General features: G+C 40.8%; 1 protein-coding gene across 15 annotated transcripts in view; it reads right to left on the minus strand.

Annotated features, from left to right (window-relative positions):
• Window positions 1-17579, minus strand: part of BBS2 (Bardet-Biedl syndrome 2) — a 73093-nt gene that overhangs the window by 23227 nt on the left and 32287 nt on the right. For 10 of the 15 annotated variants that reach the window (XR_014805613.1, XR_014805616.1, XR_014805615.1 and 7 more), the window contains exon 17: window positions 17149-17270. Coding sequence is in view for 6 of the 15 variants with exons in the window: in XM_084959800.1 (XP_084815926.1) it covers window positions 17164-17270 (107 nt within the window). In the remaining 9 variants the exon portion in view is untranslated. Of the gene's footprint in view, window positions 1-19; window positions 3248-16781; window positions 17271-17579 lie in introns of those variants that run through there. The other 5 variants (XM_084959799.1, XM_084959803.1, XM_021093887.2 and 2 more) reach the window with 3 other exon arrangements.

A 17579-nucleotide genomic window follows, 5' to 3' on the forward strand; every position in this document is an offset into this window, starting at 1 on the left:
GATTGATTTTTTTAATAAATTTTCTGCCTGTGATTCCTTCATTAGTAAGTAAAATCTGGCATCTTTTCTCTTCTTTCTCTTTGTTTCTAATTTATTGACCCCACCTGAAGCATGTGTGACTTGTCGGCACATCGATGATTTTCAAGCCACAGTATTTACCAAACCCACCACAGCAATAAATACAGATCTCTTACCCAGGTTGCTGGGAGGCATGTTGGTGAGAGCTTTCTTTATATCAATCAATCTATTGGCCTTAACATCCCCGACCCGGTGTTAAACCAGGTTTTCATACCAAGTGAATAGAAGGAAGAGATGAGGCTCACATGGGAAAAAAGGATGGAATTTCCTGACAACTCTTGAGAGAAAAAGCACAGGGATTTGCACAGCTGCTCACCAAAATATCACCGTTTTACTACCTCCTGTGCACAACCCGCAGGTACTTTATCTGGATCCCAAAGGCCAGATCAGGCTGGGCATCCAAAATTAACAGCTCAATAACTGATACCACCCAACAGCAAAACAAAACCAGCACCTCAATTGAAAAATGGGCAAAAACATGAATAGACATATCCCAAAGGAAACATGCCCCAGAAAAAATGATCACAATCACTTATTAACAAAGGAATGCAAATCAAAACAAACACGAGGTACCACCTCATCCCCCTCTGTATGGCCACTATTTCTAAGTCCTCAAATTACAACCCTGGAGAGGGTGTGGAGAATAAGGTGCCCTCCTACAGTGTGGGTGAGTATGTAATTTGGTACAACCACTATGGACCATAGGATCAATGTAATCTGAAATACAGAACAACCAAATGACCCCAGCAATCCCACTCTTGGGTGTATATCCAGAAAATGTTCTTTTAAAAATTTAAATGCCATGTTTTGTTCATGCAGCACTATTCTCAATACCAATACATGGAAACTCTATATCCATTGACAAATGATTGGATCAGGAAGAGGATGTACATATACACAATGGAATACTACTCAGCCATAAAAAAGTTTTTAAAAAAGCCATTGGCAGTCACATAGATGGAAAGAGAAACACTTATACTAAGCAAAATATGTCCGAAGGAGAAAGACAAATATAATGTGATATGCCTTCCTTGTGAAATATTACAAATGACACCAATGAACTTTTCTACAGAAAAAAACTCATGGAGAGGAAACAGATTGTGGTTGCCAGATTGGAGAGGGATGGTGTGGGAAGGACAGGAATTTGGGGGGCATTACATCCAAACTCTGGCCCTTGGAGTGGGTAAACCATGATATTCAGCTGTACAGCACAATGAACTATATCTAGTCACTATTTTGGAACAAATGGATTAAAATGTGAGAAAAAGAGTATATATATATGTATGACTGGCTCGCTTTGCTGTTAAAGTGAAATTGATCAGCAAAAGTCAGTGATAATATAAGGTATTAAATAATAAAGTAAAACTCCCAAAATTTAGTGGCTCAGCGTTCACCAGAGAAGGCATCAGGGTTAAGACTCCTGCCTCTCAAGAAAAAAGAGCAGCAAACTGACTCCACTGAACCTGTCAGTATTTCCTAGCAATGTGACATTCAACCAGAACTAATTACCAAACATGTATGAAATTACTTCTATAATAACAGTTTTACTCATTTTTTACTTACCTATTTATGTTTCTGCACCCATGTGTGGCATGCAGATACCATCTGCTCAAGAATCGAAGCCACGCCTATGCTGTACATCCCCAGGGTCGTACTTAAAACCCTCTGCCACCCTAAGTGTAGGGTGAGGAGAGCCTTTCGGATTGCCTTATCTATCAACTGCATTAGCTAATCTGTAGGAATATATATGTGTATTTGTTTACTTCTTTATCAATTGAGCTCATTGTTTTCAGTATCTGTTTTTATTTGTCAATTTATTTGGGTGCCACTGACACTGGGATGCTGTCTGGCCAGAGTTGGATCTCCCAACCCAGACCTTAGCATAGACACAGCAGTGATAAAAGAGACTCTTGAGCCAGACAGCCACAATGGAACCCTCTGAGATTTCTGGATGATACCAATTAACACTGCTTAATTCATCTGAACTGGTTTCAGTCAGGCTTCCATACCCTGGGCACCATACTGAAAAGTGATGCTCATCTCAAAAGCCAAGAAGGAAAAATCATTAACACCTGTGAGCAAAAAAGTACAGAGATTAGCACAGCTGCCCACCTAAATGCCACCCAAATACCCCATTCATTCATCAGCACCAGCTTCTTTTTCCACCTACCTAAAGCCCCAATGGTCAGGGACTTGACAATGGCCAACTCACAACACAACACAGATGTTTGTGTCTCAGCCACTTGAGGAACCCAAGGCATTCCAAAACCCAGTGAATCCTTCAAGCATTCTAAAGACACAGCCACCCAACCAGGCTGCCAATCTACCTCAAAATGCTGAAGGGACACCTGTGCTCTCTGCCTGACATGAGGCATCTTGAAGCAGAGACTCCCTGCTGCCCAGGAAACAACATAAAAACCTCTGGATGCTGGCTGTGGGTTCCGCTCTACACCCCATCAACTGCAACTCTGAGACTGCACCTGCAGCCTTAGAGCTGCAACTGGGTCCAGAAGGTACTCTGTCGCCCTCTTGTGGACAGATGCTCTAACAGCAACTCTCAGGTATTCCTCCTCTCTCTAGCTCAGCAATCCCTGGGGCTGCTATGTTCCTGGGCAACATGCTCTTATGTTTTCCTTCCCCTGCTTTTTTAAATACCAAGAAGTGCCCTTCCAAGTTGGCTATTTCTCTCTCAAAGGCTTTCAGACCTTGAGGGCAACATACACCATTATTCCTCTCTGTTTAAACAGTCAGCTCCCATACCAACAGGTCATGACAGTCTTCTTCCTTTTTATGTATCACTGCACTTACGTACTTATGAAGACAGGTGTGTAAGTAACAATTGATTTTTTTTCTTAATTTTCCAATTTTCCAACTTAATTTTCCAATTCCCAATGAATTACTTCATTCATAGAGTAATGTCTGGTGTCTTTGGTTCTTTGTATATTTTTCACCTCTTCATTCCCTATTTCTTCTAAAATAATTGACCCTACCTGAAGCATGCATGAGTTGTCTGCCCATCGATGTTTTTCAAATCACAGTGTTTACCAAACCCACTGCAGTGACAAAGACATATCTTTTATCCAGGAAGCAGGGAGGGATCTCAGTGAGAGTTTTCTTTATATCAATCGATCTTCTGGCCTTAATATTTCCGACCTGGCTTAGGTCAGATCTTCATACCAGAGCATAGAAAGAATAGAAGGGGTTCACATGGAAAGAAAAAGAGGGAGTTTAATGAGACTCCTGAGAGAAAATGCCCAGCAATTGTTACAGCTTCTCTCCAAATTATCAGCACAACCCACAGGCACTTTATCTGGATCCCAAAGCCCAGGTTAACAACTGATACCACCCAACAGCAAAACAAAACCAACAACTCAACTGATATATGGGCAAAAGACCTGAATAGACCTTTCCCTAAACCATATAAACTGAGGGCAACAAGCACCGGAATAGTGGATGCCATCACTCATTAATAAAGAATTGAAAATCAAACTGAAGCTGAGGTATCCCCTCACCCCTCTCCAAATGGTCATCATTAGTACATCTTCAAATAACAAACCCTGGAGAGGTGTGGAGAAGAAAGTCCCCTCCTACAGTGTGGGTGTGCATTTAAAAATGTGTACAACCACTATGGACCACAGGATCCAGGTAATCTGAAAATTAAATATAAAATGACTGTATGAACCAGCAATCCCACTCTTCTGCATATATCCAGAAAATGTTCTTTTAAAAAAGTTCAATGCCCCACTATGTTCGTACAGCACTATTCACAATAGCAAGACATGGAAACACACTCTATGTCCATGGACAGATGATTGGATTTGGAAAAGGATGTCCATATACACCATGGAATACTACTCCGCCATAAAAAAGCAAAAAATTTCCATTGGCAGCCAAATAATTGCAAAGAAAAACTCTCTCATACTAAGCAATATATGTCCAAAAGAGGAAGATAAATACCATGAGAAAACCCTTCCCTCTGGAATCCTACAAATGACAGCAATGAACCTTTCTACACAAAACAAACTCATGGACTGGAAAACAGATTTTTGGTTGCCATATTTGAGGGGGAGGGTGTGGGAAGGCCTTTGATTTGGTGGGTAATAAATCCAAACTCTTGCCCTTGGAGTGGGTAAGCAAAGAGATCCTGCTCTATAACACAGGGAACTATATCTAGTCACTATTTTTGGAACAAACTGGAGGATAATGTGAGAAAAAGAATATGTAGATACATGTATGATTGGGTCACTTTGTTATTAAAGTGAAATTGAGCAAGAAAAACAAGGATAATGGAAAATAGTAAGTGCTAAAAAAAAAAAAAACAAAAGCAAACAAACAAAAAAAACCCACAAAATTACCAGCTCCGCAATCACCAGAGAAGATGTCTGGGTCGAGACTGCTGCCTCTCGAGAAAAGAGACAGGCAAAGTGAGTCTACGGAACCTGTCAAGATTTCCCATCAAAGTGACATCTGACCAGACCTAAATACATAGCATTTAAGAATTTATTTGTACAATAATACCTTTATTTTTAACTTACCTATTTATGTACCTGCACCTATGTGTGGCAGGCAAATACACTCTTCCCTGGAAATGAATCCACGCCTATGCTGTACATTCCCAGGCCTGTACATAAAACCATCTAGAACGTGAAGTATTGGGTCAGGAAAGCCTTTAGGATTGACTTATCTATCAATTCCATTAGCTACACTGTAGGAATATATAAATTTATTGGGGTGCCGTCTCTGAATTAGGATGTTGTCTGGCCAGAGTTTAATCTCCCAATGCAGCTCATGTCACAGCCACAGCAGTGACAAGAAGAGACTCTTAAGCCAGGCAGCCAGGAGGGAAAACCCTGAGAGCATTCTTGATACCAATCAACCCTGCTTAATTCATCAGACCTGGTTTCATTCAAGCCTCCATACTGAGGCACTGTACTGAATAGTGAGGATCATCTCAAAAGGGAAGAGGAAAAATTCACTAAGAATCCTGAGCGAAAAAAGCACAGGGATTAGGCTAGCTGCCCACTAAATACCACCAAAGTCCCCCATTCATTCAGCAGCACCACCCTCTTTCTCCACCTACCTAAACACCTGACAGCCAGGGGCTTGAAAATGGCCAGCTCCTGATACAACACACATGCTCTGTAGGTCTAGGCCCATTCATCCAAAGGAACACAAGGCATTCCAAAACCCAGAGCATCCTTCAAGCATTCTAAACACACTGCCACACAACCAGGGTGCCAATCCACACAAAATGCTGAAGGGACACCTGTGCCCTCTGACTGACATGAGGCATCTTGTAGCAGAGAGCTACAGGTACCCAGAAAACAACCCCAAACCTCTGGAAGCTAGCTGTTGGTTCCACCAAACACACCATCCACCCCACTACTGAGCCTACACCTGCAGCCTTGGAGCTGCACCTGGATCCAGAAGGTACTCTGGTGCCATCCTGTGGACATCTGCTCTAATAGCAACACTCAGGTTTTTCTCCTCTTTCTGACTCAGCAGCCCCTGGGGCTGCATTGGCCTTAGGCAATATGCTGGTTGATTTACTTCTTCCACTTTCGTGAAATACATAGAAGGGCCATTCAAGGTGGGATATTTCTCTCACAAAGGCTTCAGAGCCCTGAGTCCAAACTACCCCATGCCATGCCACTCAAACTATCACCTTTTGACCCATCATATCTTGACAGACTTCTTCCAGATTTAGATATACCTGCACTTGTGTATTCATGAGAAGAGTTGTGTATATACAGAACTCTTGGTTTTTTCTTAAATGTCCAACTCTTACACCTTCATTCATACAATAAACTCTTGCTTCATTTATTTCTTCATTTTTTTTTTCTCTTTCTCAATCCCTCTTACATACTTATTGACCCCTCCTGGAGCATGCATGAGGTGCCAGCCCACTGATGGATTTCAAGCCACAGAAGTTGCCAGACTGACCCCATCACAAAGATAGAACTTTTACCCAGGGAGCCAGGTGGGATCTCCATGATAGCTTGCTTTATATCAATATACAAGCCTAAATTCACCTGAATTTGGCTACGGATCCAGGCATCAGACCACATGTATAGAGAGAAAAAAGAGGCTCCCATGGAAAAGAAAAGATGGAGTTTCAGCAGACATCTTGGGAGAAAATGCACAGGGATGAGCCAGATGCTCACCAAAATATCCCCGTTTTACCACCTTCCATGCATAACCAGCAGGCACTTGAGACGGATCCCAAAGCCAGGTCAGGCTGAGGTTTCAAAATTACCAGCTTGACAACTGCTACCCGCCCAACAGCAAACAAAATCAACAACCCAATTGAAAAATGGGCAAAAGTTCTGAATATACATTTCCCTAAACCAGATAGACAGAGGGGAAGAAGCACTGTGAAAAAATGATCAACATCACTCATTAGGAGAGAAACGCATATACAAACTATGCTGAGGTACAACCTGACACCCATCCAAATGGCCATTTTTAGTATATCTACAAATAAATTCTGAGGAGGGTGGCAAGAAGAGGGTTCCCTCCAACACTGTGTGTGTGTGTGTGTGTATGTAATTAGGTACCAATACTCTGGACAAGAGGATCGAGGAAAATCTGAAAAAATTATAAAGAACTACTGAAGTACACAGCAATCCCACTCTTGGGAATATATCCAGAACAAAACTGTTCTTTTCCAAAAGTTAATGGCCACGCTATGGTCATCTCAGCACTATTCACAATGGTCAATACAGGGAATCAAACACCATGTCCATTGACAGATGATTGCATTAAGTAGATGTTGTACAGATACATGATGGAACACTAACTACTCAGCCATAAAACAAGAACAAAATAAAGCCATTTGCAGCCACAGAGCTGGAACTAGAAACTCCATACTAAGTGACATGAGACAGGGAAATACAAAGAGCCTAGGATACCTTTTCTCTCTGGAATCCAACAAATGGCACAAATGAACACTTCTACAGGAAAGTCATGGACTGGTAAAGAGAGGTGTGATTGCCAGATTTGATATAGGGTGTGTGGGAAGGACTGGGATTTAGGGGATAATAGATGCAAAATCTTGTACTTGAGTGGGAAGCAATGAGATTCTGAAATATAGTAAGGGGAGGTATATCTAGTCACATTTTTTGGAATAGGATCTAGGCTAATGTGAGAAAAAGAATATGTATATACATGTATGTCTGCTTCGATTGGCTGTCAAAGAGAAACTGTGCATGATGAATCAGCAATAATGGAAATAATATGTGATGGAAAAAAACACCCAAAATTACCAGTGTTGGCCAGAGAAGGTGTCTAGGTGCCTGTTGTAGATTCTGCAAAACACATGATCAACACCAATACTGAGCCTGCACCTGCAGCCCTGGAGCTGCACCTGGGTCCAGGAGGTACTCTGGCACCTCCAGGAGGACATCTGCTCTAACAGCAACTCCCAGGGTTTCCACCCCTCTCTTGCTCAGCGACACACATGACTGCATTTTCCTTAGGTAATATGCTGGATGGATTTCCTTCTTCCACTTGCCTAAAATACCAAGTAGGGCCATTCCAAGTGGGCTATTTCTTTCTCAAAGGCATTCAGAGCCACTCCATTCATACCCTCAGCTCCCAACGCTTCAACTCATGACAGCCTTCTTTGGATACACTTGAAGTTATGTATTGATGAAGACAGGTATGTATGTATAGAAGTCTTGATTTTTTCTTAATTTTCCAACTCTTATGCCTTCATTTGTACAGTAATGTCTTCCTCTTTTTCTTTTTCTTTCTCTTTCACTCAACCACTCTTTCATTCTTACTTTATTGACCCAACCTGAAGGGTGCATGAGGTTTAAGTCCACTAGAGGATTTCAAGGCACAGAGGTTACCAAACCGACCCCAGAGCAAAGGCCGAAATTTTACCCACTGAGGCAGGTGGGATCTCCATGATGGCTTGCTTTATATCAATATACCTTTCTTAATTCATCTGAATTTGGCTACAGATCCTGTCTTCAGAACACAAATAGAGACAACAAAAGAGGCTCCCATGGAAAGGAAAGGAGAGAGTTTCAGCAGATCTCTTGTGAGAAAACCCACAGGGATAAGCCAGATGCTCACCAAAATATCCCTGTTTTAGCACCTTCCATACAAAACCCGCAGGCACTTGATCCAGATCCTAAAGCTGGGTCAGGATGGGGTTTCAAAATTACCAGCTCGACAAATGATACCACCCATCAGCAAAACAAAACCAAAAACCCAATGGAAAAATCGACAAATGTCCTGAATAGACATTTCCCTAAACCAGATATAAAAAGGGCAACAAGCACTGGGGGGGAAAAAAAAACAAAAAACCAGCATCACTCCTAAGGAGAGAAATGCATATCCAAACTACTCTGAGGTACCACCTGAAACCTGTCCAAATGGCATTAGTAAGTCTACAATAAACAAATCCAGAGGAAAGTGTTGAGAAGAGGGTGCCCTCCAAAAGTGTGGATTTCCATGTAATCTGGTACCATAGCTCTGGACAACAGGATCGAGGTAAATCAAAAAAAAAAAAAAAAAAAAAAAGATAAAGAGCCACTGTAGTACACAGCAATCCCACTCTTGGGCATATATATGAAACAAAGATGTCCTTTTTCAAATGTTAAAGGCCCCACTATGTTCATTTCAGGACTCTTCACTACAGCTAAGACAGGGAACCAAACAAAATATCCATCGACAGATGCTTGCATTAGGTAGATCATGTACAGATATACAATTTAATACGACTTAGCCATAAAAAAAGAACAAAGTAAAGCCACTCGAAGCCATATACCTAGAACTAGAAACTCCCATACTAAGTGACGTAAGTGCGATATAGAAAGACATATAGCCTAGGATATCCCTTCACTCTGGAATCCAACAAATGCACAAATGAAGCCCTCTACATAAAAGAAAGGCATGGACTGGAAAACAGAGGTGTGGTTGCCAGATTTGACATGGAGTGTGTGGGAAGGACTGGGATTTGGGGGGGGGGGGGTAATAGATGCAAAATCTTGCACTTGGAGTGGGTAAGCAATGAGATTCTGAAATATAGTACGGGGGAGTGTATCTAGTCACATTTTTTGGAATAGAATCAAGGATAATGTGAGAAAAAGAATATGTATATACATCTTCATTTTGCAGTCAAAGAGAAATTGGGCATGATCAATCAGCTAAAATGGAAATAATAATTGATGAAAAAATACACCAAATTTCCAGCTCAGTGTTGACCACAGAAGGTATCTGGGTTCAGATGAATGACTCTTGAGAAAAAAACAGGCAACCTGACTCTGCTAAACCTGTCAAGTCTTTAGCCATGTGAAATGGGACCTTAAGTAATTACCTGAGGTGTACGAATTTATTTCTCTATTAATATTCATCTATTTATTTTATGTACATATTTATTTTTCTACACATGTGTGGCTTGAAGATACAGTGTGGCTAGGAATTGAATCCACGCCACTGCTGTACAATCCCCTGCGTGTATTAAATCCCCTCTGCCACCAGAGATGTTGTGCCAGGAGAGCTCTTATGATTGCCTTATCAGTCATTTCCTTAAGTCCTCTGTAGGCATGTATTTACTGATTTCTATATCCATTGAGCTCAATCTTTGCAATATCCATTTTACTTCATAGAAATTATAAGGTGCCCCCAACTGACTTTGGTTGGTTGTCTGGCCAGGGTTTGATTTCCCAACACAACTCTACCACAGCCACAGAAGGGTCAGATGGAGATTCATAAGCAAGGCGGCCAGGAGGTAACCCTGAGAGCATTCTTGATGATACTATTCAACCCTGATTAAGGGATCAGAGCTGGTTTAGGTTGGGCCTCATATTCTGGCACTGTACTGAAAACAGACTAATTTCAAAAGGCAAAAAGGAAATTTCACAGAGCAAAGACAGAAATTTTAGCCAGGGAGCTAGGTGGGCTCTCCATGAGCGCTTGCTTTATACCAGTCTACCATCCTCAAATCACCTGAATTCGGCTACCGATCTGGTCTTCAGACCATGTGTACAGAGAGAACACAATAGACTCCCATGGAAAGGAAAGGATGCGGTTTCAGCAGACCTCTTCTTTGAAAACACACAGGGATGAGCGCAGCCACTCACCAAAATATCCCCATTTGACCCCCTTCCATACACAACATGCAGGCACTTGATCCAGATTTCAAAATTACCAGCTCGACCACTGACTGATACTACCCAACTGCAAAACAAAACCAACAACCCAAGGGAAAAATGGGCAAAAGTCTTGAATAGACATTTCCCTAAGCCAGATATACAGAGTGCAATAAGCCCCCAAAATAAAAAATGATCACCATCGACTAGGAGAGAAATGCATACATATCCAAACTATTCTGAAGTCCCACCTAGCACCTGTTCGAATGGCCATGATTAGTAAGTCTCCATACAATTTCTCAAGAGGGTGTTGAGAATAGGGTGCCCTCCCACAGTGTGGGTGTTTATGTCAATTGGTACCACTACTCTGGAGAAGAGAGATCGAGGTAAACCTGAAAAAAGATAAAGAACCCCTATAGTACACAGCGATCCCACTCTTGGGCATGTATCCAGGACAAAGGTGTCCTTTTCCAAATGTTAAAGGCCCCGCTATGTTCATTTCAACACCCTTCACCACAGCCAAGACTGGGAAGCAAGAAAAATGTCCATCCATCAACAGGTTAGTTTGATGTGGTACAGATACACAATGGAACACTACTCAGCTATAAAATAAGATCAAATTCAAGCCATTCACAGCCACATGGCTGAAAACAGAAACTCCCATGCTAAGTCACTTAAGTGAGATAGAGAAGGACCAAGAGCCCAGGGTACTCCTTCCCTCTGGAATCCAACAAATGGCACAAATGAACCTCTCCACCCACAAGAAAGGCATGGACTGGAAAACAGAGGTGTGGTTGCCAGATTTGACATGCAGTGTGTGGGAAGGACTGGGATTTGAGGGGTAATAGAGGCCAAATTTCACACCTGGAGTGGGTAAGCAGTGAGATCCTCATATAGTTCGGGAGAGTATATCTGGTCACTTTTGCAACAAAATCAAGGATAAGGTGGGAAAAAGAGTATGTAGATACCTATGTCTGCTTCCCTTGGCTGTCAAAGAGGACTTGAGCATTGTGAGTCAGCTATAACGGAATACTTGATGAGAAACACCCAAAATTACCAGCTCAGCATGAACCAGAAAAGGTGTCTGGGTCCAGACGACAGCCTCTCGAAGAAAAGAAAAAAAAAAAAAAAAACTGCCAACATGACTCTGTGGAACCTATCAAGAGTTTTAGCCATGTGACATTTGACCTTAAGTCATTACCTGAGGTGTATGGATTCATTTAAGTGCTGTATTTATGTATGCATTTCTTTACTTCACTTGCCTATTTATTATTCCGCACCCACATATGGCTTGAGGCTACTAAATTGAAGATAATTCACTTTTGTGATCACAGGACTGTGCACTGGCACATCTGCAACTGCTAATTATAAAGTCTGAAATGTTAATAATGTTGAAGATCCTTCTTGTAAAGTACCTCTAGGGCTGCGTAACAGTCATAAAGTTCCCAGTTCTTTGACTCCTGAAGCGACTGACCGGCTTACACAGGACACGTCCAAGGAGAGCAGCAGTGCTTTTCTGTGCTCCAGGCACTGGCTCAGCACCATGGGGAGGATGAAGCTGATTAAGATACAGCCCCAGCTCTCCTTTAATAGAGGACTAAGATTTACATAAACACAAAATGTAAAAAGGGTTAAAGAACAGACATGGGGAAGGAAGGGTCTCCTGAGAGAGCATCTGAACTGAGCCTTGATACATTTAAACAGGCAGACATGGTGGAAAGTAATAAAAAATCATACTCTCTCTGAAATGCTGAATAACTGAATCTGGGAGTAAGAGGGGGTGACTTTAAAGGGAATGCTTTAAAAGTGACTACAAGCTTTCTCCCAAATACCAGAATCCTCAAGAGCTTTAAAATGAAGGCAGAGTGTTCACTTAAAGTTTCAAGGAAATTCAGCAACAAAAGTGTCTAGCTTCTAGAAGGCACTCAGATTCTACCAGAATAGAAGAAATATGGCAACAAAACAGAGAAGTAGCTGATAACCAAACACCAGCTCTATTCCCTAGGCTGAACATGACCTCGAGGGGGATAAAAAGGGTAGTTAGGTGTCAGAGGCACATCTCATCCTGCCTTTACTCACTTAGGAATAGTTTGAAAGAGCAGAAAAAGCAGTGACTACTTAGTTTCAAATCTCCACTGTGACTTAACCAAGCTGTAGACACCTACAGAAAAAAATCTGCCTCTCTGAGCTCAGAGACACTAGTATAAAGAGGATCAAATTAATGTGAAAATAACCTATATGTAATCTAAATATCAGGGTTATAAGGAGATATCTTGCTGTAAGTAGACCCCTTCAAGCCTTGTCCATGAATATTTTTAGGTGTAAGAAGGAAGTTTTGGGGCGGAAGAACAACAGAATGACCTTTAATGAGATTATTAAGGGTCCCTAAAGATGAATAGTGCCATACCATTTAAAACCAATACCGGGAGTTCCCATTGTGGCTCAGTGGGTTAAGAATCTGACTAGTATCCATGAGGATGTGGGTCTGATCCCTGACCTTGCTCAGTGGGTTAAAGGATCCCAAGCTGCAGTGTAGGTCGGAGACACAGCTGGGATCTGGCCTGAATGTGGCTCTGACTGTGGTGTAGGCTGGCAGCTGCAGCTCCAATTTGACCCCTAGCCTGGGAACTTCCATATGCCTCAAAGGAAGCCCTAAAAAGAAAAAACAAAGAAAAAAACACCAATTAGAGATTTTGATCTCAAAAGGTTTAATTTAGACTATGGCTAAAACAGAGAAAGACTCCACAGCGGGATTTGAGTTTTGCCAGTAGCTCTGTGACTCTGGCAAGTAATTAATCCCTGCACTTCATTCCCCTCCACTTTGAAGCTGATATAAGAGACCTTATTACTTCAGAGATTAATGAAAATACAGTATAAGTGGAGGTCTTTTGAGCTTACAGGTTGAAAACGCAGAACAAAGGTATTACAGGTACATAGTCTCACAAAGTTTAGGACTCCTTAAAGATCACATTTCAGAAATGGAAGAAAAATAATTTACCAGAGAGGAAAGGCCTTCTCCTCTAACTACTTACAAATACTATGTCTTTTTTTGTCTTTTTTTTGTCTTTTTGTACATAGTCTCACAAAGTTTAGGACTCCTTAAAGATCACATTTCAGAAATGGAAGAAAAATAATTTACCAGAGAGGAAAGGCCTTCTCCTCTAACTACTTACAAATACTATGTCTTTTTTGTCTTTTTTTTTTGTCTTTTTGTACATAGTCTCACAAAGTTTAGGACTCCTTAAAGATCACATTTCAGAAATGGAAGAAAAATAATTTACCAGAGAGGAAAGGCCTTCTCCTCTAACTACTTACAAATACTATGTCTTTTTTGTCTTTTTTAGGGCCCACACCCATGACATATGGAGGTTCCCAGGCTAAGGATCAAATTGGAGCTGCAGCCTGCACAGTCACAGCGATACAGGACCTGAGCCAAGTCTGAGAACTATACCATAGCTCACAGCAATGCCAGATACTTAACCCACTGAGCAAGGCCAGGGATCGAAACTGCATCCTCAGGAATACCAGTTGGGTTCGTTGAGCCATGATGGGAACTCTAAATGCTCTAAGATGTGAAACTAAGGTTTTGGTCCTGAAGCCAATCCTAAAACCTACCCTAAGGCGAAATTTTAACTCTTATGGAAGGAACTGCTAGCTGTTGGCACAAACATCAGCTTTCTTTGCCTTGCAGGCATACAGCTGGATAACATTTCCCGGCTGCCTGGCAGTAGGGTGTAGCCGCATTAGCTATTGGAATGTGAGTGGAAATGATAATGTGCTAGTTTCAGACTACAGCTTTTAAAAGCTTTTCCTTTTCTACTGGCTTGGATATAAATAACTGCAAGGCCCGAAAACAACCCTTCTCAGGAGGAATTCCGAGTGAGGGAATTAGGCTCCAATATCCTAAGGTCTTCATTGTGTGCAGTGCATGTGGACATCGTCATCCAGGTCATTTTCCTGAAGCTTATTTCTCGAGGGAACTCAGGTTGAGAAAGGCTGCCCTAGAGGATGATTAAAGGAATCTGGGTCCCTGAATAACTACAGAGAAATCCTAGCATAAATGAGAAGTGAAGTCATCGTGAATTTTGAGATCTATTTGTTTCAACATTACTCCACCTAATAAGTCATTCTAAATTGGCTCTCCCGTAATACCAATGTGCTTACACTCACTTTCCATTGATTAAAAAGATGGCACGCACAAAAGATCTGAATGGATGTTTTTCTAGAGAAGACAGAGCTGGCCAACAGCTACATGAAAAGATGTTCAACATCATTAATCATCAGGGAAATGCAAAACAAAACCAAAATGAAACATCACAGCTATTAAAATAGTTATTATAAAAAAAAAACAAGCATTAATAAATGTTGGCAAGAATCTGGAGTAAAGGGAATCCTCATGCACTGTTGGTGGGAATGTAAACTGGTTTGACTGCTATGGAGAACAGTATGGAGGTTCCTCAAAAAATTAAAAATAGAACTACTATAGTATCCAGCAATCCCACTTCTGGGTATTTATTTGAAGGAAACAAAAACACTAATTCAAAAAGATATCTGCACCCCTATATTCACTGCAGCATTGCTGAAAATAGCCAAGACATTGAAAGAACCTGTGTCCATTGATGGATGAAGGGATAAAGAAAGTGTGAGGGAGTTTCCATTTGCGGCTCAGCTGCTTAAGAACTCAACATAGCGTCCGTGAGTATGCAGGTTCAATCCCTGGTCTTTTTCAGTGGATTAAGGATCCGGTGTTGCTGAGAGCTACAGCACAGTTTACAGATGCAGCTCAGATCTGGTGTTGCCGAGGTGTTGCCTGCAGCTGCAGCTCTGATTTGAACCCTAGCCCAGGAACTTACATATGTTACAGATGTGGCCATAGAAGAAAAAAAAAAAAAAAAAAGAAAGAAAAACAGAAAACTGCCATTTGCAATGACATGATGGACCTTGAGGGCATTATGCCAAGCAGAATAAGTCAAACAAAGACAAATACCATTATGATTTCTCTTATAAAACAAAAAAACAAAAAATAAAAACCAAAAATAATCTAAAAACAAAAAATAAAACCAAGCTCATAGATAGAGAACAGACTGGTGGTTTCAAGAAGTAGGGGGTAGAATGGGTAAGAGAAAAGGGAGAACTCTTTTTTGGTTTTTTTTAGGTTAAAGAAATTGAATTTTTAAGATTTAAATGCAATTTTTCAACAGATAGACAAGGGAATGCGGACAAAAAGGAAGTTTAGCAGTAGGGATTTTTGTTTGTTTGATTAGAGGAAAAGAGAGTGTACACTTGAAGATATAGCCGAAAAAGAGTTAAAGATTATTGCACCACACTGAGGATGAACTAAACACTGCAAACTAACAATAAGTACTGCATTTCAAGAGAACACTTCCTCACAGATATTACAGCTAAAATGCAACCTACTCTCACCTGTCCTCTGAATGGTGAGGCCTCACATGAAGCATGGAGAGAAAGGAGCAGAAAATAACTGGGAGTGAAAAAGGACAGAAATCACAATGGGAGAACTGTTATCAGAGTCAGTTATTTCTCAACCCAATTATCTGACTTTTTAAAATATAATCATAAAAAACTATTCTTTTACATGTTCTGTATACTCTGAGGTTTCATATTGATCAATATTCTGATGCAGAGACCGGATTCCTTGCTAGACAATTTGAATAAGAGGATTACAGCATGCCAGATGGCTTAGAGAATTATTAAGGTACTTGAATAAAAAGCTGTAGGATGCAATTCCAGAATCTATGCTCAAGTCTACACTGCAGAAGCAGGCTGCCAAAGGAGCTGCTTCTCCTGCCAAATCAGGAAGCTGCTTGTGAAATCAGGAGGCACCCCTTACTGTGTATATAAATATAGGACTGCCTTAATCGGAGCTGCTACATCAGCTACAGTTACTGGTTCCAGAACAAAATCACTGTGCTCCATTCAAGAAACCTCACGTGCCCCAAATCAGGAAGCTGCCATTCTAGCTTCCAAGTCTCATATCATGCCACCTTTTCTACTATCCCGAACTACTTCTGCTCAATCAGCAAGCCTCAGAGACAGAGAGGCTGGCTCTGGAAGGAACCACATCACATTCACTATAATCCACACTGGAAAAATACATGCCCAATATCCTATTTCTCCCAGTTCAAATTTCAAGTCTCATGTGGTTGCATCTGAAATGGAAGCTGAATCAAACTTGGACATCACCAGCTGAAAACAAATTGGAGAAATTTGTGTTTTAGCTTCCTGCTCTTCAGAGAAAAGGGAAGTCACACAAGAAGAAAACTCAAATACTTATTCTGAGCCAAACCTCCATTACTACATTAGACTTCACTGTCTCTGCTCCACATTAAGCTTGGAAAATTCCAAACCTTTTCTTGTTATACAGAGAATTATATATTTGGTCCATCTTTTGAGCACAGTCCCAAGTCTAGAACATTCCTATTATAAGTAAGTCCTTGACAAATAAACATTCAGTACATTAATGCAAGGTTTTTTAAAAAGGGCACACAAATTGAATAGCCATTTGTTTTTCTCCATGTAATACAATTGGTTTTATGCAATTCTGATATGGTGGTGATTTTATAATCAGTCAACACAAAGTGCAGCACTTTTAAATTTTAATGAAAAAGTAGATAATCTATTTTTAATTACAAATTCAGTAACAATTTCAAGAAAAAAGACGTATCTACATACCATTTTACACACATACAGAAAAACGACTTTGAATCCATAATGTTTCAAAAGTATTCGGTTATCTCCATACAAACCTAGTATTATATGGCAACAGTACTACTGACTTTTTACAGAAAAATAAATTGGGGACACTTTTCAGAAACAAATGCTTTTTTTCACTTGTACAACTCACCAAGGTTGTTTTCACTCCTAGCACCTTGGGTTCACGAGGATGTGACCCAAAGCAAACCAGCCTAGATGTTTAAAGAAAAATCCTTTTGAGGAACTTGGTTACCTATTCTCTCCTCTCCTACGAAGAAGCTGTCCCCACCCGCATGATTCGGAAAAGCGTGTTGATGTTGTTGCTTCGAATGGCATCCCGACAAGCACTGATCACCTGGTTCTTTGGTTTTCCAACTGTATGAGAAGAAACATCAAAACTGTATGAGCAAGAAATTAGTAAAAGTGAAATTATAAACCAGAGGCCATCTTTAATAAAACAACATAAAACTAAAGTAGAAAAGTTATAGACAATGCAAATTTAACTGATTTACCACTCCCTAAAAAAGATGCCTTTAGTGAGGGACTTTATCACAAACCAAGCATAGAGACCATCTCACACCTAGAAACCACAAGTCAGTTTTACAGAAAAGGACTGGAGCTCATAGCCACCTAGCCACCTTCCATTATTTCTAAAAGGAAGTCGTGGAGTTTCCTGGTGGCCTG

This window comes from Sus scrofa, chromosome 6, assembly GCF_054392235.1.
Source record: "Sus scrofa isolate SSC_HxYL_T2T_F1_AM1 chromosome 6, Sscrofa_HxYL_maternal_Yorkshire_Landrace_v2.0, whole genome shotgun sequence".
Taxonomy (NCBI): Eukaryota; Metazoa; Chordata; class Mammalia; order Artiodactyla; family Suidae; genus Sus; species Sus scrofa.